The sequence below is a fragment of the Coregonus clupeaformis genome, chromosome 18 (genome assembly GCF_020615455.1).
Source record: "Coregonus clupeaformis isolate EN_2021a chromosome 18, ASM2061545v1, whole genome shotgun sequence".
Classification (NCBI taxonomy): Eukaryota; Metazoa; Chordata; class Actinopteri; order Salmoniformes; family Salmonidae; genus Coregonus; species Coregonus clupeaformis.
The window spans coordinates 45,647,769-45,670,368 of record NC_059209.1 but is presented as its reverse complement, the minus strand read 5'-3'; the positions used below and the strand labels follow the sequence as shown (position 1 = coordinate 45,670,368).

The following is a 22,600-nucleotide window of genomic DNA, read 5'->3' as shown; positions in this document are numbered from 1 at the left end:
CCACTCCTTCGTTGCCCGGGCGGTGTGTTTGGGATCATTGTCATGCTGAAAGACCCAGCCACGTTTCATCTTCAATGCCCTTGCTGATGGAAGGAGGTTTTCACTCAAAATCTCACGATACATGGCCCCATTCATTCTTTCCTTTACACGGATCAGTCGTCCTGGTCCCTTTGCAGAAAAACAGCCCCAAAGCATGATGTTTCCACCCCCATGCTTCACAGTAGGTATGGTGTTCTTTGGATGCAACTCAGCATTCTTTGTCCTCCAAACACAACGAGTTGAGTTTTTACCAAAAAGTTATATTTTGGTTTCATCTGACCATATGACATTCTCCCAATCCTCTTCTGGATCATCCAAATGCACTCTAGCAAACTTCAGACGGGCCTGGACATGTACTGGCTTAAGCAGGGGGACACTGGCACTGCAGGATTTGAGTCCCTGGCGGCGTAGGTGTTACTGATGGTAGGCTTTGTTACTTTGGTCCCAGCTCTCTGCAGGTCATTCACTAGGTCCCCCCGTGTGGTTCTGGGATTTTTGCTCACCGTTCTTGTGATCATTTTGACCCCACGGGGTGAGATCTTGCGTGGAGCCCCAGATCGAGGGAGATTATCAGTGGTCTTGTATGTCTTCCATTTCCTAATAATTGCTCCCACAGTTGATTTCTTCAAACCAAGCTGCTTACCTATTGCAGATTCAGTCTTCCCAGCCTGGTGCAGGTCTACAATTTTGTTTCTGGTGTCCTTTGACAGCTCTTTGGTCTTGGCCATAGTGGAGTTGGAGTGACTGTTTGAGGTTGTGGACAGGTGTCTTTTATACTGATAACAAGTTCAAACAGGTGCCATTAATACAGGTAACGAGTGGAGGACAGAGGAGCCTCTTAAAGAAGAAGTTACAGGTCTGTGAGAGCCAGAAATCTTGCTTGTTTGTAGGTGACCAAATACTTATTTTCCACCATAATTTGCAAATCAATTCATAAAAAATCCTACAATGTGATTTTCTGGAAAAAAATCTCAATTTGTCTGTCATAGTTGACGTGTACCTATGATGAAAATTACAGGCCTCTCATCTTTTTAAGTGGGAGAACTTGCACAATTGGTGGCTGACTAAATACTTTTTCCCCACTGTATTAACTCTTATTCAATTATGATATTTCAGTGTTTATTTTTTTGTTAATTTTGAACATATTCTATAAACCTTTCCACTTTGAAAATGTGGAGTAGGTTGTGTAGAATGGTAGGAAAAAAGAATTAATTTAATCCCTTTTTAGATTAAATTTTAAGGCAGAAAAATTTGGAAAAAGTTTGAGGTGTAGACTTTCTATAGGCACTGTAAGCAAATCACCTGAAATCAACTCAATATTTGGTTAGCTGTAACTTAAAGTTGATTTGGTCTTGTTTTATTTTTACATGCACCTATCGCTTCCATTGATCGTTATCTTGTGGTGGCTAAAGTTAGCAGAAGTTGTCATGGCTATTTAAAGAAAACCGAACCATGGATTAGTTTCTCCTGGCCCATAGACTACTTTCAGGGTGAGGAAACATCTAATTTTACATGTACATCTAATATAGTGGAAAGATCCTGAACTACTCCATTAATTACCCTAGTGACCCTCCATCTCTGAAAATTTAACTGATATCCCTTTTGACAATTCCAAACTGTGTGGAATTAGAAAGCACTTCCAATGATGAGTCATTAATGGACAATCTCCTCAATCAAAAACTGCCATCTTTGGTTAAAAATTAAAAAGCATAATAGTCTGACAATTATTAAAATGGGAGAAACTGAACATCAAGACCACCTTGAATGGAGATCAAGTTTAAAATCCTCCATTGTCAAAATATAGACAATCTCAAACAAAATGGTGCAAGCATGCCATCTGCTGTTATGTCAGAACATTTGAAGTCCTTTACAAAAAAGGAAGCTGGTTGAGTTGAGTCTTATTCAAGAAACAGCTCTTTATTTTAAACAATTTTAAGACAGTCAATCAAATTGATCAAAGCTAAAACTGACTGACAAATACAATTGAAAACATTGAAAACATTTTCAACGTTGAAAAATAGACAGACAATGATTAGTAAAATGTAGGTAAACAATTTACTGTTGTTTGCATAAATCAGCTTGCTTTGGTGACAGAGGCCACCATTCCTCCTTTTTATCCACACTTGCATCTGAAAAGATAAAATAAAGACCAAAATCAGCCAAAACAATACCAAGTCAAACAATGTAGAATCAAAGCAAGCCTGGTGTAGGTTAAAATTCCAAAGATAGAGTTAGCGTTAGTAACAGTGATGAAGTGTTAGCACAATTTTGTTACCAACCCCTATGATACCTCACTCTATTACACCAGTATGTGACAAGTGACTAACAGCCAGAAGATGTGTTTATATAAATATACGTTTAAAAAAATTGTAAAGTGGTTGCCACTGGTGAATGCACCAATTTGTAAGTCGCTCTGGATAAGAGCGTCTGCTAAATGACGTAAATGTGTTTGTGCTCCAATTAGTAATAACACCACACTGTGTTTTATCCCAAACACAGGGGATAACATTCCACCAATTACCCTCTTCTGCACTTCCATCAGCCTCCATATCTGATATGGGAATACCCGCAACCTCTGGTAAAACATGTCATTTCATTAAGGCCAACTGCTGTTGGGTGACTGGACACAAACTGAAATTGTAAGGTAAAGTCAGGTAAATTTGACTGTAGTTACCTTGAATGGTTCCAAGGTTGGAGTTATCAAAAAACTGCTTGGGACAGTTGATCGACATGGATTCAGAGCCTGGACGGACATCGAAGAACTTGCTCTTGGGAGAGTCGAGGAACTTCTTGGGAGAGTCAAGGAACCTCTTGGGAGAGTCAAGGAACCTCTTGGGAGAGTCAAGGAACCTCTTGGGAGAGTCAAGGAACCTCTTGGGAGAGTCAAGGAACCTCTTGGGAGAGTTGAGGAAGTCCTCAGAACTCATGGGAAGGTGTCGTTTTGTAGGAGTACATGGAGACAGAGGCTTGTCTACCAGGTCCCTCCTCTTCTCCTTCAGCTTAATTGCTCTAGCCTTCCATTTTGTGATCTCACCCTGCTGAGTGGACACAAGGCTGTCAAAACAGAGACAAAATGGCAGAGGTCAGTGATATGATCTCGCAAGAAACGTCAAAGCAATACAGTAATCTTACAGATCCATCTTCACCTCTCCAATTCTGAAATGTTGCTCTGTAGCCTTTTCACTTCCTCCTCAAGTTTGTTCTTTTCAAGGAGAATGTTGCTTTGGACCGTGCGTCCTCTGGTGGTTGTCAGTCTGGCATGCAGATCCTGTCCCTCATTGACTGCAATATAATTAAACATCTCAAATTAGAGCTCATCTAACTATTAACTTGCTGTTTTGTGGTCATCTCAAATTATATTACTAGATTTACATGACTGTTCTCCCTCCTGTCGTGATCTTCTCAGAGTCTCCTTCAGCGTCCTCAGAGCGTCCTCCTTGTGGTTCAGGACCGTGGTCATCCTCAGTAACCTAAGGGGAACAAATGCAGAACGTCCTAAACATGACTCAGGGAGAGATACTTTAAACATTGAACAAGCCCTGCTCAAATTCAGCTGTGATACAATTCAGACAAGCAAAGAAAGAATACACATTTAAATGGCATAGCTCATGATTAAACAAATTAAGCCCTACTCTTCTTGGTGTTTAGAGGATGATGCAGTCGTCTCCAACTCCATTTTCACAACTTTAGCCTTCAGCTCTTCAAGCTCAAGAGCACTAGGTGATGCTCTTCTCTTAGCCAGAACCTATACCCCAAAAAATAAAACAAGTTTATACAGTATTGAACACATCCCACATAAAATACAAAATAAAAGATCAGGGGTGAAGTTCCACCTTGCTCCAACCCTTACCTCCGTCTCTCTGAGTTTCTCTTTTAGGATTTGAATGGAGCCCTCCCTGTCCTTGACTTTGGCACAAGCATCCTGAAGCTCAGTTTGTAGGAGCTGGGTGGCTTGTTTGTGGTTCGAGACGCTATCGGCAGCTTTGATCTGGTCCTCTTCCAGCTGCTCAACTCGCATCTGCATTTCCTGCAAACACAACATGTACACGTTGTAAACTAATCATAGGTTCAGCTAGAAAAATGGAAATCATCCATGAGATTGAAAACTGGTTAAAATGGTACCTTGATTTCTCCATCCAACTGCTGACGTTGCAGGGCAAGTTGCTGGTTGTCCCTCAGCAGGTCAGCTTCAGTCTTGACGGGGGCACGCTCCAGTATCTGCAGCAGAGTAGAAGTCTTACTCCTCTCTTCTTTCAGCTGACTGTCAGCCTGTGCTCGGACCACACCTAGCTCTCTGAGCAGACCACAGCGCTCATCTCGCAATCCCTGCAAGGCAAGAGGAAAACCATTCACAGACAAACCATGATCAACCTCAGCGATACAATTGACATTCCGTATGTGGTAACTAAGACTGGAGATTATTGATGGGGTTAACTACCTGGAGAGCCAGTGTGTTGGCCTGTGCCAAAGCAGAGCGCCGGGCCAGCTCTCGCTCCAGGAAGCTCTCCACTGCTGCTGAGTCAGGTGAGTGGACCATGCATAGAGCACTCAGCTCCTCGTTGCTCCTCTCTCGCACACTCAGCTCCTCTGACACTGCTGCTGGGTGAGCGGCCAGGCTCTCCTCAAGCTTCTTCAAAACACTGTTCATTTTCTGAGAACATGATATAACACGATTAGTTTCACAACATACAGTATAAAGATATATATTTTCTGTTGTGCAGTAATGTGAAGCCAACCCACCTGGAGGTAATCTTCTCTCCTGTCCAACAGTTCTGACAGTCTCTCGTCCCAGACTCCAAGGAAGTCATTCTCAGCCACCTTGACTGAGTGACTGGGTGCCTGGGCTCTACAGAGGAGCAGGTCCTGGAGTCTCCTCTCCTCAAATACAGCCAAGTCATTCTGGACCAGGGCTTCAAAGTGGGTTTTGTAATCCTTGGCACACAGCTTCAGCAGCACCTAAAATGATTTGACTCAATTTAGCAAAAACGGTTTACTATTGCAGTTAAACATTAAATAGAAACGATGACGAACATGTGATTATTCGTACCTTTGTATCCCACACCGTGTTAGTGATCTGGACTGTAGATCTATTGACATTGCTATGGATCTTTTTTGTGGGCTTTGGAAGAAGGGGCAACAGTTTCAGTATCATGACTTCTTCAACTCGTGTGACATCAATCAGGGGCCCATGTCCAGGCTTTGAAGCACCATTGATAACAAGCTGGAACCTCATGAAGGACACCTGCAATGGGATATAATCATTGTTTTTATTATGCTGTCATCGAATGAAGCATTTGTACAGATTGAAATACACTGAACAAAAATATAAAAAGCAACATGTAAAGTGTTGGTCCCAGGTTTCATGAGCTGAAATAAAAGATCCCAGAAATGTTCCATATATGCACAAATACCTTATTTCTCTCAAGTTTTATGCACACATTTGTTAACATCCCTGCTAATGAGCATTTCTCCTTTACCAAGATAATCCATCCACCTGATAGGTGTGGCATTTCAAGAAGCTGATTAAAACAGCATGATAATTACACAGGTGCACCTTGTGCTGGGTCAATAAAAGGCCACTCTAAAATGTGCAGTTTTGTCACACAACAACGCCACAGATGAGGGAGCGTGCAATTAGCACGCTGACTGCAGGAATGTCCACCAGAGCTGTTGCCAGAGAATGTAATGTTCATTTCTCCTACCATAAGTCGCCTCCAACGTCGTTTTAACGAAATTGGCAGTACATCCAACCAGCCTCACAACCGCAGACCGTGTATATGGCTTTGTGTGGGCGAGTGGTTAGCTGATGTCAACGTTGTGAACAGAGTGCCCCATGGTGGGGTTATGGTATGGGCAGGCATAAGCTACAGATAACGAACACAATTGCATTATATCGATGGCAATTTGAATGCACAGAGATATCGTGACGAGATCGTGAGGCCCATTGTTGTGCCATTCATCTGCCGCCATCACCTCATGTTTCAGCATGATAATACACGGCCCCATGTGGCAAGGATCTGTACACAATTCCTGGAAGCTGAAAATGTCCTACTTCTTCCATGGCCTGCATATGTCACTCATTGAGCATGCTCTGGATTGAGTGTACGACAGCGTGTTCCAGTCAATATACAGAAACTTTGCACAGCCATTGAAGAGGAGTGGGAAAACATTCCACAAGCAACTCTATGCGAAGGAGATGTGTCACACTGCATGAGGCAAATGGTGGTCACACCAGATACTGACTGGTTTTCTGATCCACGCCCTACCTTTTTAAAAAGTATCTGTGACCAATGGATGCATATCTGTATTCCCAGTCATGTGAAATCCATAGATTAGGGCCTCATTTATTTAAACTGACCGATTTCCTTATATCAACTGTTACTCAGTAAAATCTTTGAAATTGTTGCATGTTGCGTTTATCAATCAAATGTATTTATAAAGCCCTTTTTACATCAGCAGATGTCACAAAGTGCTATACAGAAAACCCAGCCTAAAACCCCAAACAGCAAGCAATGCAGATATATTTTTTGATCAGAATAAAATCAAGTGCTAGCCCACCTGGAGCTGCTGAGTAGAAGCTTCCAGTCTGGAGCACAGTCCCTCGCCTGCCCTGGTGGTACAACAGTTGGTGCTCTGCTCCAGGTTATTGATCTGCTCTGTCAATATGGAGATGGTCGCATTCGCATCACTAAGCATCTGGAATGGGGGAAAAAGTTCATTTGAAAAATGCCACAGCAATTTCAGACACAGCAGAAGGAACTACTTGTTATCCAATACAATGAAAAACAAACCTTATGTGAGGTTTCTGCTTCGACTTTGAAGTGAGACTGTCCTTCTTTGAAACCTTTAAATTCCTCCTCCAGCAGCTTCATCTGAGGGCAATGCAAAGTAAACATGTAAAGCCATTTTAGCCAAAACCACCTGTACCAAAACCTCATTCTAAGCTTGGTTCTTGGCTCACTCACGTTATGAATCTGCTTCTCTGAGTTCAGAACAGTAATACAGACTCTCACCATGTCCATGTTGTACTGAAGGTTGCTCTTCAGCTGGCTCCTTTCATCTTTCACCATCTCCAACTGCTCTTCAAGATGCTGGACCTTTAAAATAGAGAAATGTTCAAGGAAATAAAATATATTTCAATAATTGTCTAACGCCACCAGCTATGTATATGGTTTAACTATGACTCACTTGTTGTTTAAGTTGGGCCTCTTGTTGTTCGCTCTCAGCCTGCTGTTGTGAGTTCAGATGTCGCTGCTGTTCTAATGTCCTCTGCATTTCTATGACCTGGGGGGAGATTTCACTTAAATTATTTATATAAAAATGCACATTTTAAAACTAATACAGGCCTATAAAAAATTCAGACTCACCATCTCCATATTTTCCTGCAGGTCTCCCTGAATCTGGGTCCTCTCATCTCTCATGTATGTGCATTCTTCCTCTAGCTGCTGCATCTGAACAAAATGTGACAAAGTACAATGATCAAAACAGTAAACAAGCAACTATGAGACACCATCACCTGGATGAGTAGAGGCTTTTACTGACTTGGGCTGTTTAATGTTCTGTCTCAGCCTGCTGTTCAGAGTTGAGATGTTGCTGCCGTTTCAACTCCTCCTGGACTTTGATGGACTGGTTCAAAGATATCACATCATATTCATGGGTCAAATAAATAATAATAAAAGTCAGACTCACCATCTCCACATTCTTCTTTAGGTCTCTCTTGAGTTGGTTCCTCTCCTCTCGGACTCCCTCCAGTATCTCCTGGAGCTGGTCTCTCTCTTCAGTTAGTGAGGTCACAGTAGAGAGCAGCTTCTCCAACTCCTTTGCATGATTCTGAGGGCTGTCCGTCTTCTCAGACAGGAGACGCTCTCTCTCAGCTCGCACAGACTCAAGCTCCTCACTCAGCTGCTTAGCCTTTATCAGGGGGGAAACAGGTGAAACGTTTCATCAATATGCATGTGATCTGAAAAGCCTACACATCAAAAAGGAAGAAAGATTAGGCTATTAACCTGCTGTTCTAGAAGAGACTCCTTCTGTAAACTTTGGCTCTCAAGGTCAGAGTTCAGTTGTCTCTGTTGTCGGAGCTCCTCTTGGATGGAATGGAGAAGTCCCTGAGTCTCTGCAGCCTAGAATAAAGATAGCGTGTTAGATTTGGAGCAGTAGAAGCATCATGGCACTCACAGTGAACACACTTCAAAATCACAGTTGGTTAACTGGAAAACATTTGACCATGGCCTCACCATCTCCAGATTTTCCTGCAGGTCACCCTTCAACTGACGCCTCTCCTGTGTCATGATTTCCAGTTCCTCTCCTAGCTGCTGTATCTGTACAAAAGTTTAAAATACAAATAAAACTTATCCAGTGTTTCAACAATGTTCTAACATCACCATATAAAATCATAGACAGAGACTAACTTGTTGCTGAAGTTGAGCTTCTTGATGTTCCCTCTCAGTCTGCTGCTCTGAGTTCAGATGTTGCTGATGTTTCAACTCATCCTGGACTTTGATGGACTGGTTGAAAGATATCACATCATATTCATGATTAAAATAAATAATAATGATTTATCAACAATGTGATTGTAGAAGTCAAGACTCACCATCTCCACATTCTCCTCTAGGTCTCTCTTAAACTGGTTCCTCTCCTCTCGGACTCCCTCCAGTATCTCCTGGAGCTGGTCTCTCTCTTCAGTTAGTGAGGTCACAGTAGAGAGCAGCTTCTCCAACTCCTTTGCATGATTCTGAGGGCTGTCCGTCTTCTCAGACAGGAGACGCTCTCTCTCAGCTCGCACAGACTCAAGCTCCTCACTCAGCTGCTTAGCCTTTATCAGGGGGGGAAACAGGTGAAACGTTTCATCAATATGCATGTGATCTGAAAAGCCTACACATCAAAAAGGAAGAAAGATTAGGCTATTAACCTGCTGTTCTAGAAGAGACTCCTTCTGTAAACTTTGGCTCTCAAGGTCAGAGTTCAGTTGTCTCTGTTGTCGGAGCTCCTCTTGGATGGAATGGAGAAGTCCCTGAGTCTCTGCAGCCTAGAATAAAGATAGCGTGTTAGATTTGGAGCAGTAGAAGCATCATGGCACTCACAGTGAACACACTTCAAAATCACAGTTGGTTAACTGGAAAACATTTGACCATGGCCTCACCATCTCCAGATTTTCCTGCAGGTCACCCTTCAACTGACGCCTCTCCTGTGTCATGATTTCCAGTTCCTCTCCTAGCTGCTGTATCTGTACAAAAGTTTAAAATACAAATAAAACTTATCCAGTGTTTCAACAACGTTCTAACATCACCATATAAAATCATAGACAGAGACTAACTTGTTGCTGAAGTTGAGCTTCTTGATGTTCCCTCTCAGTCTGCTGCTCTGAGTTCAGATGTTGCTGATGTTTCAACTCATCCTGGACTTTGATGGACTGGTTGAAAGATATCACATCATATTCATGATTAAAATAAATAATAATGATTTATCAACAATGTGATTGTAGAAGTCAAGACTCACCATCTCCACATTCTCCTCTAGGTCTCTCTTAAACTGGTTCCTCTCCTCTCGGACTCCCTCCAGTATCTCCTGGAGCTGGTCTCTCTCTTCAGTTAGTGAGGTCACAGTAGAGAGCAGCTTCTCCAACTCCTTTGCATGATTCTGAGGGCTGTCCGTCTTCTCAGACAGGAGACGCTCTCTCTCAGCTCGCACAGACTCAAGCTCCTCACTCAGCTGCTTAGCCTTTATCAGGGGGAAACAGGTGAAACGTTTCATCAATATGCATGTGATCTGAAAAGCCTACACATCAAAAGGAAGAAAGATTAGGCTATTAACCTGCTGTTCTAGAAGAGACTCCTTCTGTAAACTTTGGCTCTCAAGGTCAGAGTTCAGTTGTCTCTGTTGTCGGAGCTCCTCTTGGATGGAATGGAGAAGTCCCTGAGTCTCTGCAGCCTAGAATAAAGATAGCGTGTTAGATTTGGAGCAGTAGAAGCATTATGGCACTCACAGTGAACACACTTCAAAATCACAGTTGGTTAACTGGAAAACATTTGGCCATGGCCTCACCATCTCCAGATTTTCCTGCAGGTCACCCTTCAACTGACGCCTCTCCTGTGTCATGATTTCCAGTTCCTCTCCTAGCTGCTGTATCTGTACAAAAGTTATTTTTTTATAAATACAAAATAAAACTTATCCAGTGTTTCAACAACGTTCTAACATCACCATATAAAGTCATAGACCGAGACTAACTTGTTGCCGAAGTTGAGCTTCTTGATGTTCCCTCTCAGTCTGTTGTTCTGAGTTCAGATGTTGCTGATGTTTAAGTTCTGTCTGTACTTGTATGATCTAGGGGGGAACGCATATTCGTTTTACATCCCCACTCACAGCTTGATGCTCCAATCTACTCCCAAAAAATGGCCTTCCTAAGGGTACAACAGTTACGACTCACCATCTCCACATTCTCCTCCAGGTCTCTCTTGAGTTGGTTCCTCTCCTCTCGGACTCCCTCCAGTATCTCCTGGAGCTGGTCTCTCTCTTCAGTCAGTGAGGTCACAGTAGAGAGCAGCTTCAACTCCCCTGCATGACTCTGAGGGCTGTCCGTCGTCTCAGACAGGAGACGCTCTCTCTCAGCTCGCACAGACTCAAGCTCCTCATTCAGCTGCCTTATCTGTGGGGTTTGGTTGAATTTTTTTTTAAATCTTCAACCAGCACATTGGTTGCATTTAGGTAGCACATCATGGCGACAACTGACTAAGAACCTCACCTGGTTTTGCAGCTCTCCTAGACAGGATGTATTCTCTGGACCATTTAGGTTGTTCAATCTTGTCTCAATATCAGCATTCTGAGTCTTAAGTTGTTGGATTTTCCCCTGTAGCGATTTGATCTTCTCTTGAGACTCCCTTAATTCCTCTTGATTCTCAATCATCTAAAACAATGGTTAAAATATGAATTGCATTAACATGCAAAAATATCCAAAAGTAGAGTTTAAGAGCAGATTACTGATTCAAATCTTTGTGCAACAAGCAGATTTCAATCTCACGTCTCTTATGATTAATGCAGTGTGTGTCTAACATTCCCTCACCATCTCCACATTGTCCTGAAGGTCAGTCTTCAGCTGGCTCCGCTCCTCTTTAACTGCTTCCAGTTGCTCCTCTAACTCCTTCACTGCCTCTAGTTGCATCTACCGGCAACAATGTAAAGCAATAATGAATAAACAAATACAGTTGAACCATGGTGTTGGACATCACCAGAATATACACGAGTGTACAAAACATTATGAACACCGTCCTAATATTGAGTTGCACCACCCCCCGCCTCAGAACAGCCTTGATTCGTCGGGGCATGGACTCTACAAGGTATCGAAAACGTTCCTCCTATAGCTCAGTTGGTAGAGCATGGCGCTTGCAACGCCAGAGTTGTGGGTTCGATTCCCACGGGGGGCCAGTATGAAAAATGTATGCACTCACTAACTGTAAGTCGCTCTGGATAAGAGCGTCTGCTAAATGACTAAAATGTAAAATGTTCCACAGAGATGCTGGCCCATGTTGACTCCAATGCTTCCCACAGTTATGTCAAGTTGGCTGGATGTCCTTTGGGTGGCGGACCATTCTTGACACACACGGGAAACTGTTGAGCGTGAAAAACCAGCAGTGTTGTAGTTCTTGACACAAACCTGTGCGCCTGGCACCTACTACCATACCCCGTTCAAAGGCACTTAAATATTTTGTCTTGCCATTCACCCTCTGAATGGCACACATACACAATCCATGTCTCAAGGCTTAAAAATCCTTCTTTAACCGGTCTCCTCCCCTTCATCTACACAGATTGGAGTGGATTTAACAAGTGACATCAATAAGGGATTGTAGCTTTCACCTGGTCAGTCTGTCATGGAAAGAGGTGTTCCTAATGTTTTGTACACTCAGTGTATAAACAATTACTTACCTGCAGACGTAGGTCAGTCTCCTGATGTTCTCTATGGGGCTGGTGTTCAGAGTTCAGATGTTGCTGTTGAACAAATAAATGTATTCTGTCAATCAACATGGATACACAAAATATGATAAAAGCAGAAAATATGGATTTCATTAGATATAAAAGTAACTCAGACTCACCATCTCCACATTCTCCTCCAGGTCTCTCTTGAGTTGGTTCCTCTCCTCTCGGACTCCCTCCAGTATCTCCTGGAGCTGGTCTCTCTCTTCAGTTAGTGAGGTCACAGAAGAGAGCAGTTTCTCCAACTCCTCTGCATGATTCTGAGGGCTGTCTGTCTTCTCAAACAGGAGGCGCTCGCTCTCAGCTCGCACAGACACAAGCTCCTCCTTCAGCTGCTTCATCTAAAGAGTATGTTAGCATTCATATTAGAATATACACTTCGATTGATGTGACAATGAATTCTGTTGTGCAAGTAAAAGAACATTTTACCTGACTTTTCAGCTCCTCTAGATTTGCAGTCTCCATAGGTTTCATATTTTCCTCTTGATGGTGTATCTTTTCAAGTGCCACCCGTAACTCCTCCTGGTTTTCAATCATCTGCAAAAATATGAAACATAAACTTGTAGAATAAAAAGCTTCTACTGATTGCAATTAGTGTGTGCATTTTCTAAATATTGTGTTTAAAATCGATCAATCACCCACCATCTCCACATTCTCCTCCAGGTTTCTCTTGAGTTGGTTCCTCTCCTCTCTGACTCCTCCCAGTATCTCCTGGAGCTGGTCTCTCTCTTCAGTTAGTGAGGTCACAGTAGAGAGAAGCTTCTCCAACTCCGCATGATTCTGAGGGACGGTTGTCTTCTCAGACAGGAGAAGCTCTCTCTCAGCTTGCACAGATTCCAGCTCATCACTCAGCTGCTTCATCTTTGAGGAGAAAAATAGCTAATTGTATTATTATAAAACAATTAAAGAAACGTACTATTAAAATCAAACAGTCACATAAATTAACCTGCTGTTCTAGTAGTGTCTCCTTCTGTAAACGTTGGTTCTCAAGGTCAGAGTTCAGTTGTCTCTGTTGTCTGAGCTCCTCTTGGATGGAATGGAGACATCCCTGAGTCTCTGCAGCCTATACAGGAGAGAATAATATCACATTAAAATAACTGACACTTTGACACTTTTGTTTACAGTTAGCTACACCGTCAAAGTGCAGCTGTTGTATGACCAAAAACACTTGGACATGGCCTCACCATTTCCATATTTTGCTGTAAGTCACTGTTCAACTGGCACCTTTCCTCTGTCACGGACTCCAATGCAGCCCGTAGTTCCTGTATCTGTGCAAATGAGAAATATCACAATTAAAATGTTCCATTTAAAAATGATCCCAGGCCATAACTTATGTATAAAGACACTGACTTGTAGCTGATGTTGATCATCTTGTTGGGCACATGCCTGCTGTTCCGAGTTCAGATGATGTTGCCGTTTTAGTTCTGCCTGGACCTGTATCAACTCCTCACTCAGCTGCCTTATCTGAAGGACAAATTAACCAAATTAATTATTGTAAATACCTACTGTAGGGAGATGGCTGAAATTAGCTGTTTGGAGAGGCACTGCACCTGATCTTGGCGTTCCTGGGATAAATTGTCATATTGTTCCTTGGATGATTCACTGTCAGCAAGCTTCTCCTCCAACTCTTTCATGACTTGTTGCATTCCACACAATTGATCTTCAATTGATGCTCGACGCTCTTCATTCTCCTTCAGCTAAATAAAAAAAGACATTGTTGGAGGACAGCCTTAAAGAAGATTCAACAAACACATTCAAGGTCATGTGATTTGACAAGGACCAAAGACCAATTTACTCTCAGGCTGGACTCCTCCACAGTAGTAAGAAGCTGACTGTTCTCCACAGAAGAGCGCTCCAAGTCCTTACGGAGAGTCTCCAGTTGCTCAGTGATGTCAGCACACTGCTGGGTTAGGTTGTTTTCCCTTAACTCTGCTTTGCTCAGGTCATCTAGCAGTTTGACTAGCTGCTCCTGGGAGCTCTGGACATTTTCTCTGAGTTGATGAGCTTCTTCCTCACTGCAGGCCTTAGCAGACACCAGCATGTCTTTCTCTTGTTGGACTGCACACAGCTCCTCAGTGAGATCACATACCTGAACAGCCAGAGGAGATTCATTAAAAGATAAGACTTCTCTTAAAAGACAAGTCTCTGTTGCTCTACATCAGGGATCATCAACCGATTTTTTTCTTGAGCGGATGGTCAGGGGGCCGGAACATAATTTGTAGACTGCAAATTGACCGCCAGAAGTCCAAACAATCATTTCAAACCTTGATTACATTTGTATACGTTCACATACATCTCTCTATTATGCGTGGGAATATATTGGAACAGATTTCCTAAATTAAAATCAGTTGGAGATGATTTACTGGTGTTTTTACTGTATTTTATGTCTAACATTTTTATTTCAAAACTTGAGCGGCCAAATTAAAAATCAGTTGGGGAACCCTGTTGGGGTACCCGGTTCCACATCGTATCAAACAGGTTTACCTGCTTCATCAAACTGTCCACTTTATCTGGAAGATCCTGCAGTGCACTCAAATCCTCGATCTTAGCTTGTAGGGTTCTCTCATCTTCATGAGACTTCTCCAGCTCTTTCTTCAGGTCAGCAACAGTTTTCTCAAGTTCAAAGCGGTCTATGAGATCTATGCAAAAAGAGGAGACCCCATGTTAGATAACTTATTCAATAACTACAGGGCAAATAAATGAAAGGCTGGAGAAGAGGGGAAATACTATACAAAAGACAACCAACACCACAAACTTTTGGGAACTTTTCCATCCAGAAGAGTAGTAAGCTTGGTGTTCTCCTCAAAGGCTCCCTGTAACTCCCTCTGAAGGTCAACCTGCATCTTTTTGAAGCGAGATTTTTCTGTCTCCAACTGATAGCGAAGGCCATTCACCTCAGCTTCCATCCTTTCATAGCCAGCAGTTATTGTCACCTGAAAGTAAGGCCAAAGCATAAAGTTAGGACTAATACAACTTACAACATGATAATGGTCAATCCATTGAGTGCAGTTTGCATTTAAATACAGGCTGCAAACTGGAGATATTGGCACTGAGGTAGGGGACACTTACAGCCCTCTCTTTGAGTGAGATATTTTCACTGCGCAGGTGGGCCCACTCCTTCTTAGTGTCACGGCTCAGCCCCTCAGCATCGTCCAGAGAGCGTCGCAGCTGCTTCACTTGTTGGACCAAGTCAATGTCACTCTGAAAGAGAAAAGTATGATTGCTATGTTACACCAGGGCGGTGCTGCAACAGCACCCATTGTGAACACGTCAAGAACAAATCAATTAGCTAAAATTAATGTACCGATCTTTGTAGTTCCTCTGCCCAGTCGCCTTTCTTTTTCAGCTCCTCTGACATTGACAGCAGATTAGCCTAGAGATGGATCAGATTTGGCAAATCAGTCAAAAGCCATGCAACCCAGCACTCATTGACAAAACACACCCACATACAATACATCTTGTTAGCCTCCCATCTTGCTTCTGCCTAAACATTTCGTAGTTTTACCTCAAGCTCTTGAGATTTGCGTCCCGAGGCCTCCATGGCCTTCTTTAAGGAGGAAATGTCATTCAGTAGTTCTTTCTGTAGGGTTATACAAAAGCCAATGACTGCAAAGCTACAAGCCAGCAAGGGAGCATTTCATATTTATGGACTTGCAATTGGCTTATTCCATACATAGTACATTCCAATTTTAATAACTACTACATTGAAATAAGTTGGTTATATAACTTTTTACATCTCTAGGCAATCTATGCAGCAGTCTATTACCTCATATTCTCTTTTGCTCTCCTCTTCCAGAGAATTGAACTCATCTATCTCCTTCTTCTCCTCCATCTCCTGAAGAAGTGCAGCCTTTTCTTTTTTCAAGTTTTCAGTCTGTTCCATTAGGATGTTGAGCTCCTGCTTGAGATAATCACGCTCAGTAGCAACCATTTCCTGTCAACAGACCACATGGTGAGGTGAGAGTATTCAGAAAATAATAATAAATAAATAAATATATATATATATATATATATATATACATACATAGCTATGAAAAAGTATTTGCCCCTTTCTAATTTTCTCTACTTTCGCATATTTGTGATCCTGAATGTTATCAGATCGTCAACCAAAACCTAATATTAGATAAAGGGAACAAATAACAACAATTACATATTTATTTCATAAACAAAGTTATGCAACACCCAATTCCCCTGTGTGAAAAAGGAATTGCCCCGTACACTCAATAACTGGTTGTGCCACCTTTAGCTGCAATGACTCCAACCAAATGCTTCCTGTAGTTGTTGATCAGTCTCTCACGTCGCTGTGGAGGAATTTTGTCCCACTCTTCCATGCAGAACTCTACAGAGCAGAATTCATGGTTCCTTCTATTAAGGCAAGTCGTCCAGGTCCTGAGGCAGCAAAGCATCCCCAAAACATCACACCACCAAGCTTGACCTTTGGTATGATGTTCTTACTGTGGAATGCAGTGTTTGGTTTTCGCCAGGCATAATGGGACCCATCTCGTCCAAAAAGTTGACTCAAGTTTGCCAAAAAGCACCTGGATGATCATCAAGACTCTTGGAAGAACGTTCTATGGACAGATTATTCAAAAGTATAACTTTTTGGACGACATGGTTCCAGTAATGCCTGGCGAAAACCAAACACTGCATTCCACAGTAAGAACATCATACCAAAGGTCAAGCATGGTGGTGGTGTGATGGTTTGGGGATGCTTTGCTGCCTCAGGACCTGGACAACTTGCCTTAATAGAAGGAACCATGAATTCTGCTCTGTATCAGAGAATTCTACAGGAGAATGTCAGACCATCAGTCTGTGAGCTGAAGCTGAAGCGCAGCTGGGTCATGCAGCAAGACAATGATCCAAAATCAAGTCTACATGAAAATTGCTAAAAAGCAACAAATTGGAAGTTTTGGAATGGCCTAGTCAAAGTCCAGACCTAATCCCAATTGAGATGTTGTGGCAGGACTTGAAACGAGCAGTTCATGCTTGAAAACCCACACGTCACTGAGTTAAAGCAGTTCTGCATGGAAGAGTGGGACAAAATTCCTCCACAGCGACGTGAGAGAATGATCAACAACTACAGGAAGTATTTGGTTGGAGTCATTGCAGCTAAAGGTGGCACAACCAGTTATTGAGTGTAAGGGGGCAATTACTTTTTCACACAGGGGAATTGGGTGTTGCATAACTTCGTTTATGAAATAAATATGCAATTGTTGTGTTCTTTGTTCACTTATGTTCCCTTTATCTAATAATTAGGTTTTGGTTGAAGATCTGATAACATTCAGTATCACAATATGCTAAAGTAGAGAAAATTAGAAAGGGGGCAAATACTTTTTCATAGCACTGTATATAAAATAGCTATATACCTTCTCAGACACCAACGTCTCACAGAGTTGAATAGTCTCTTCAAATCCCTTTTTCATCTGTAAAGAAAGATGATAGTTGGAACATTTTTGCATTTAGATTCGACATTCTGCACAATAAAACAGTGAGAAGGAATTGGTGATCACTAACTTGCTCCTGTGCATCAGTAGGCATTTGTGACTTTTCTTCTAGCTGCGTCTCCAGTTCAGCAACCCTCCTCTCAAAAGTCTCCACGGCCTCCTGCGCCTGTGCATTGGCAGGCATTTGTGACTTTTCTTCTAGTTGCTTCTCCAGTTCAGCAACCCTCCTCTCGAAAGTTGCCACCTTCTCCATGGCTTCCTGGTTCTGCTGAACTTCAATTTCCAGCTGTGCATCAGCGGGCATTTGTGACTTTTCTTCTAGCTGCGTCTCCAGTTCAGCAACCCTCCTCTCAAAAGTCTCCACTTTCTCCATGGCCTCCTGCGCCTGTGCATTGGCAGGCATTTGTGACTTTTCTTCTAGTTGCTTCTCCAGTTCAGCAACCCTCATCTCGAAAGTTGCCACCTTCTCCATGGCTTCCTGGTTCTGCTGAACTTCAATTTCCAGCTGTGCATCAGCGGGCATTTGTGACTTTTCTTCTAGTTGCGTCTCCAGTTCAGCAACCCTCCTCTGAAAAGTCTCCACTTTCTCCATGGCCTCCTGCTTCTGCTGAGTCTCATTTTCCAGCTGGAGCTCCAGACAAGACACCTTCTCAGACAATTTGTTCAGCTGGTTTGGAGAAAAAAATTCACTAGAAAAGAGGGGAATGCAGGAACATGAGTATGAAGGACAACAAGCAGAAGGGAATGTGGTGTAAAGATAAGATGGCAATAGTCCATGTTCACCTTTCTGCAAAACCACGCACGGTCAGACTGCTCTGGTTCATCTCCATGTCAAAGGTAGAATCTAACTCCTCGCCATCTGTGAATACACAAACAACAAAACAAGCAATTGAACATGATATATGTACCAGTATGTCCTGTGCTTGACTTGGACTGAAATAGGTTCCGGTACTAATTTTGGGTGCTGGTACTGTTTATATTTTAGGCGCAGGAGCGCCACAATATTTTTGATCTAATATTCTATAAGAGGAACAGGAGCTCAAGCAATAGAACATTTTAGGTGCCGGTACTCCGCTCCGTTGCGTTCCTGCCCAAGTCAAGCACTGAGTATGGCAAAATATAGCAGAGTAAAAGCTACCACTGAGATTGGTATTAAGTATATTTTTCCTATGCGTACTTACCTTCATTCTGCTCTGTCAAGACAGACATATCAGCTTTTCTCTTTTTGAGAAAAGGCTCAGCAAAGCTTAGGTCAGACTCTCCAGCATGGTGGAAGGCTGGTGATGGCAGTTTTCCACCCCACGTAACCCTTCGTTTCGGCATCTTTACAAATATAAAGACATGGTTAAACATAAGTAAAAAATTAAATTAAAAAAGTACTAAAATAAAGGAATAAAGCATCGGATACTTATCTGTAAGGCACTAAAAGTCTACCTTTTTGATGGTAACGAAGTTTGACGAAGTGACTAGAAGTTTGGTTAAATTCTTAATCCGGTCCTCTTGTTCTCTTTGGAGCTGATCCTTCTCTTGCAAAATCTGGGACAGAGTCTCCTTCTCTGTCGCGGTTGTTTGAGTGACTGAGGAGACCTAAGGTAGTGAAAAAAAAGTATTTTTTATTTATTTACAAATACTTGAAGGAGAGCCGGCAATATTTCTAAAGAACCCCAATAGCCGGTACAGCTAGACTTGCCTCATGAAGTCGGCGCTTGAGGTCAACAATTTCATTTCTGTATCTTCTCAGAAGGGCTCCGTCATCAGAAACCTCTGTGACATGCGGGTCATTCTTCATGTTCTTTGCTGCACTAGCAAACTAGATTGTAGAGATGGGCAGTAACTTGATTAGATAAGAATGTAACATTTGTCTGATATTAAACATTTAAAATAAGGATTTAATATGGAAGTCTGACAAAAAAGTCACCCACTTGAAGAGTGCTAAGTGTTTCTTCCAGAGTAACTGGGGTGATGGTGCAGATGATGACAGTTTTTGCATTTCCACCCAAGGAATTTTGGAGGATGCGGGTGAGTTTACTGTCCCTGTAGTTAGTGAAACCCCTGAATGTTTGGATAAAATGACATTAGTGAACATTCAACAAATAGCATAAGTTTAACAAAAAAAAGTATAAGTCACTAACACCTACTTCTGGGTTTCATCAGACAGTTTCTTGATCACTTGACCGAGTGTGAACAGGCTGCGATTTATATTACATCCTTCTTTGAAACGTGTACCTAAAATATCAGATGTCAAAAGTCACAAAATACCACAAGCAACTGAAATCGACCACCAAACAAAGGTTGTTCAGATTCCCATATATCACAGGTATGAAACCACTTACCTTCAGCACCTGTTTGACTAGCTCGCTCAGCCCCAGCCAGGTCAACCAAATTCTACATTAAAATGAATGAAATTACTTGTAAGAAAAAATACAAAATGGAGGACACATATCTGAGGTCACAAAACACACTTGACTGTGGCAGCTTACCAAATGGGACACAATAATGGCTCCGTCTGAATTTTCACCGGATGCAGAGTCACCCCTGTCACGACTCTCCAAGATCTGAGAAAAAAACATCAGAATTATCTCCAGCACACAGATACCAGAAATGCATTGTCTATTGTGATGTATAATAAAGTGTCTCACCATGCGGAAAATTGTGTGTGAACGACTGCTTCGCTGGTTCATTTTTGTCTTTCCATAATGGCGATTCTCTAGGGGATACATTTAACATCAAATAGAATAGTGTCAGTATGTTATTCAAGCAATACATAGATTATACTTAATCTAGCATGATGGTTGAAATAAGGAAGAGTATTTTACTTTCTCCTTTTCTAATCCAAGCAAGGGCTTGCTCAGGAGATGTCACCAGCTCCTCTGTTAGGTCAGCTACATAGACGTTTTTCTGCAAAGACAGGCATTTCACCATTTATTCCACCATTCAAAACACCAGGGGTGTAAACATTAGTCCAAACAGTTGCAAAACGTTTTGCAACTAAAACAAGAGTTTCTATTGGAGAAATTCAGTTGGGTCCTAGCTCTCGAAAAACCTTATCTGGAGGTGAGCTACAATTATGACGCTGTGTTTTAATGTCTGGAAACGTCGATAATCGTCGCTTGCAAAACGGTTTTCAAAATATGCTGATATGTCCCTTATCTTTTATATCAGCGAGAAAGAATCTTTCAAATAAAAAGATACACCTACTGAAGCAGTTTTGCACAGATCAATATGCTGTGTGCCTCCAGTTGATGAAGTACACTTCCTCCCCAGTTAGCTTACACAGGTGTTCGGAGCACGCATAACCACTTAGCACAGGTGACGGCCTATGCCTTGTCTGTCTTCCATAAACAAGTGCTGTAACATGGAGATGTGGCCGTGTGGGAACACTAACCCTAAAAAGGTGTGTAGTAATTTAACCTTATTTTTTTTCCTGATATGAAAGCTATGTTCCTTATGTTTCCAAAACTGTACTGCAAGCAATGCGTTAACGTTCAGAACGAGCGTTGGGGCTCTTAACAAAACTCCCCCGGCCAGAAGAAACTATCGTCAATAGGCGCTAAAGATAGTTAGCGTTAGGTAGGTCCGTCCCTGTTGCGTTCAGTTTGAGAAACGTTTTTCCCAACAGAATCGGTGTAATGAATACATCCTATTGTCTAACACAGTTCTATTGTCTTACAATGTCTCCATCAAACTTACATTGTTCCCCTCTCGGATTTCTAGAGGTTTCCTTTTCCAACTGTCACAGAGCAAATCTGTCACTGTTTCATTGTAGATCTCCAAGTATGACACCCTCAGGAGGAACTCCTTTTTTGGACACTAAAGTAAAAATGAAAGCAAACACTTACAACACTATAAAACACATGCATATGATAGAAAATAAACAATCTACTACTCACATTTTTTATAGTCTGGAAGACATCCTCCATGGCAAGGGGTATAACTCCTGGAGTAAGAGAACTCCCCATCATAGTGAAAGTCTTTCCAGAAGAAGTTTGTCCATAAGCGAATATTGTTCCTGAGAAAATAAATGTATGCCACTTAATATATATATATATATATAATGTCAACAAACAAGTCAACCCAATAGAGATTTCAAATACAATTATTGTTACTAAATAGTGTTCATATAGTGTTATATAGTCCAAATACTATAATCTAGAAGATAAAGTATTGCACTTGTTCACAATCCCTTCCTTACCATTATAACCTTCAACAGTGGAGACAACAAGAGGCTTTGCAAGTTCCTGGTACAGCTGCAGAGTTGTTTCTTCAGCACTAAATACACGGTCTGTCAGGGAAACAAATCATACACAGATGTGATTATTGCCTGCACGTTCAGACAGTTTGACAGACAACATTCATCCTCGCCTTTGTGAAAGCTCACCGAAACTGAAGTTCTTGGTAAAATTTCCATCATCAACCTGATGAATTGTCTGCTTATCAGTTTTCCAATACAACTTGACTGGCTCGGCACTTTCTGCAGCAGTTTCCTCCCTACGACGAAGATAAACAACGTTAGACAGATATCCACAGATAAAGCTAGGCAACGTTAACTTGTAAGCCAATTTCTCAACTTGATCAATTAACAGTTATTATATAATGTAGCTGACATAAACCATAACATTATCCAACGTTGGCTTTGTTAGCTTGCTAGCTAACGTTAGATGAATTAGCTAGCTGCCAGAGCTAACTAGCTAGCTAATGTTACTCACAATTGCTAGATTCTTCTTTACTAACGTTAGCTAGTAAGCCAACTAACTATATTTAAAAAGTTTAGAAAATAGACTCACCTTTCTATCAGAGGTCGAACCCGTACACAGACTTTGACAGCAGATTCCTCTGCCATTGTGAAAATGTCCCTTTCTCTGCCAGCTAACTAGATACCTTTCACTCGATGAATAACGTTAGCTTTCTGGCTAGCCTCAGCAGTTGATTTTGAAAATGTGCGCACTGTCTTATCCTTTGTTTTCATTGGACGGCGTCATATAATTCGGAAGGCTGCACATTACGGGGGTGGGGGTTCCGAAGGTAGCGTGCTTGTTATAACGCGCTCATTGCATTTTAAAAATATATATTGATAACACTAGTTAAAATATTAAGCTATTAACAAATAAGATGAAAATAATAGCGTTACTTACTCACAAGATAGAAAGAAA

General features: G+C 41.9%; 1 protein-coding gene across 6 annotated transcripts; it reads right to left on the bottom strand.

Moving 5' to 3' along the window:
- Positions 1 to 1,935: 1,935 nt before the first annotated feature.
- Positions 1,936 to 22,382, bottom strand: cenpe (centromere protein E). 6 transcript variants are annotated; one of them, XM_045226881.1, is made up of 63 exons: positions 22,235 to 22,382; positions 21,829 to 21,938; positions 21,643 to 21,732; positions 21,341 to 21,459; positions 21,141 to 21,260; positions 20,267 to 20,348; positions 20,090 to 20,157; positions 19,931 to 20,005; positions 19,784 to 19,835; positions 19,589 to 19,676; positions 19,373 to 19,502; positions 19,141 to 19,260; positions 18,885 to 19,037; positions 18,632 to 18,773; positions 18,234 to 18,309; positions 17,521 to 18,139; positions 17,373 to 17,429; positions 15,773 to 15,940; positions 15,512 to 15,586; positions 15,311 to 15,379; positions 15,076 to 15,207; positions 14,762 to 14,939; positions 14,491 to 14,645; positions 13,802 to 14,095; positions 13,557 to 13,703; positions 13,357 to 13,470; positions 13,191 to 13,274; positions 12,953 to 13,069; positions 12,649 to 12,867; positions 12,436 to 12,543; positions 12,126 to 12,347; positions 11,959 to 12,021; positions 11,099 to 11,197; positions 10,781 to 10,942; positions 10,466 to 10,684; positions 10,267 to 10,362; positions 10,084 to 10,167; positions 9,853 to 9,969; positions 9,538 to 9,759; positions 9,356 to 9,451; positions 9,182 to 9,265; positions 8,951 to 9,067; positions 8,633 to 8,854; positions 8,451 to 8,546; positions 8,277 to 8,360; positions 8,046 to 8,162; positions 7,729 to 7,950; positions 7,407 to 7,490; positions 7,228 to 7,323; positions 7,053 to 7,136; positions 6,831 to 6,911; positions 6,598 to 6,735; positions 5,087 to 5,281; positions 4,780 to 4,995; positions 4,478 to 4,690; positions 4,162 to 4,365; positions 3,890 to 4,066; positions 3,672 to 3,784; positions 3,412 to 3,509; positions 3,186 to 3,321; positions 2,890 to 3,093; positions 2,714 to 2,847; positions 2,183 to 2,614 (listed from the first exon to the last, which is right to left on the bottom strand). In XM_045226881.1, exons 1-63 carry the CDS (start codon positions 22,288 to 22,290, stop codon positions 2,382 to 2,384), a joined length of 8,745 nt encoding a protein of 2,914 aa, XP_045082816.1. In that variant the 5' UTR covers positions 22,291 to 22,382; the 3' UTR covers positions 2,183 to 2,381. The 6 variants fall into 6 exon arrangements, with proteins under 6 accessions (XP_045082818.1, XP_045082816.1, XP_045082817.1 ...); XM_045226882.1 differs by having other exon boundaries at positions 2,714 to 2,889; positions 2,932 to 3,093; XM_045226883.1 differs by lacking the exon at positions 2,183 to 2,614 and adding an exon at positions 1,936 to 2,168 and having other exon boundaries at positions 2,714 to 3,093.
- Between the last annotated feature and the right edge of the window lie 218 nt (positions 22,383 to 22,600).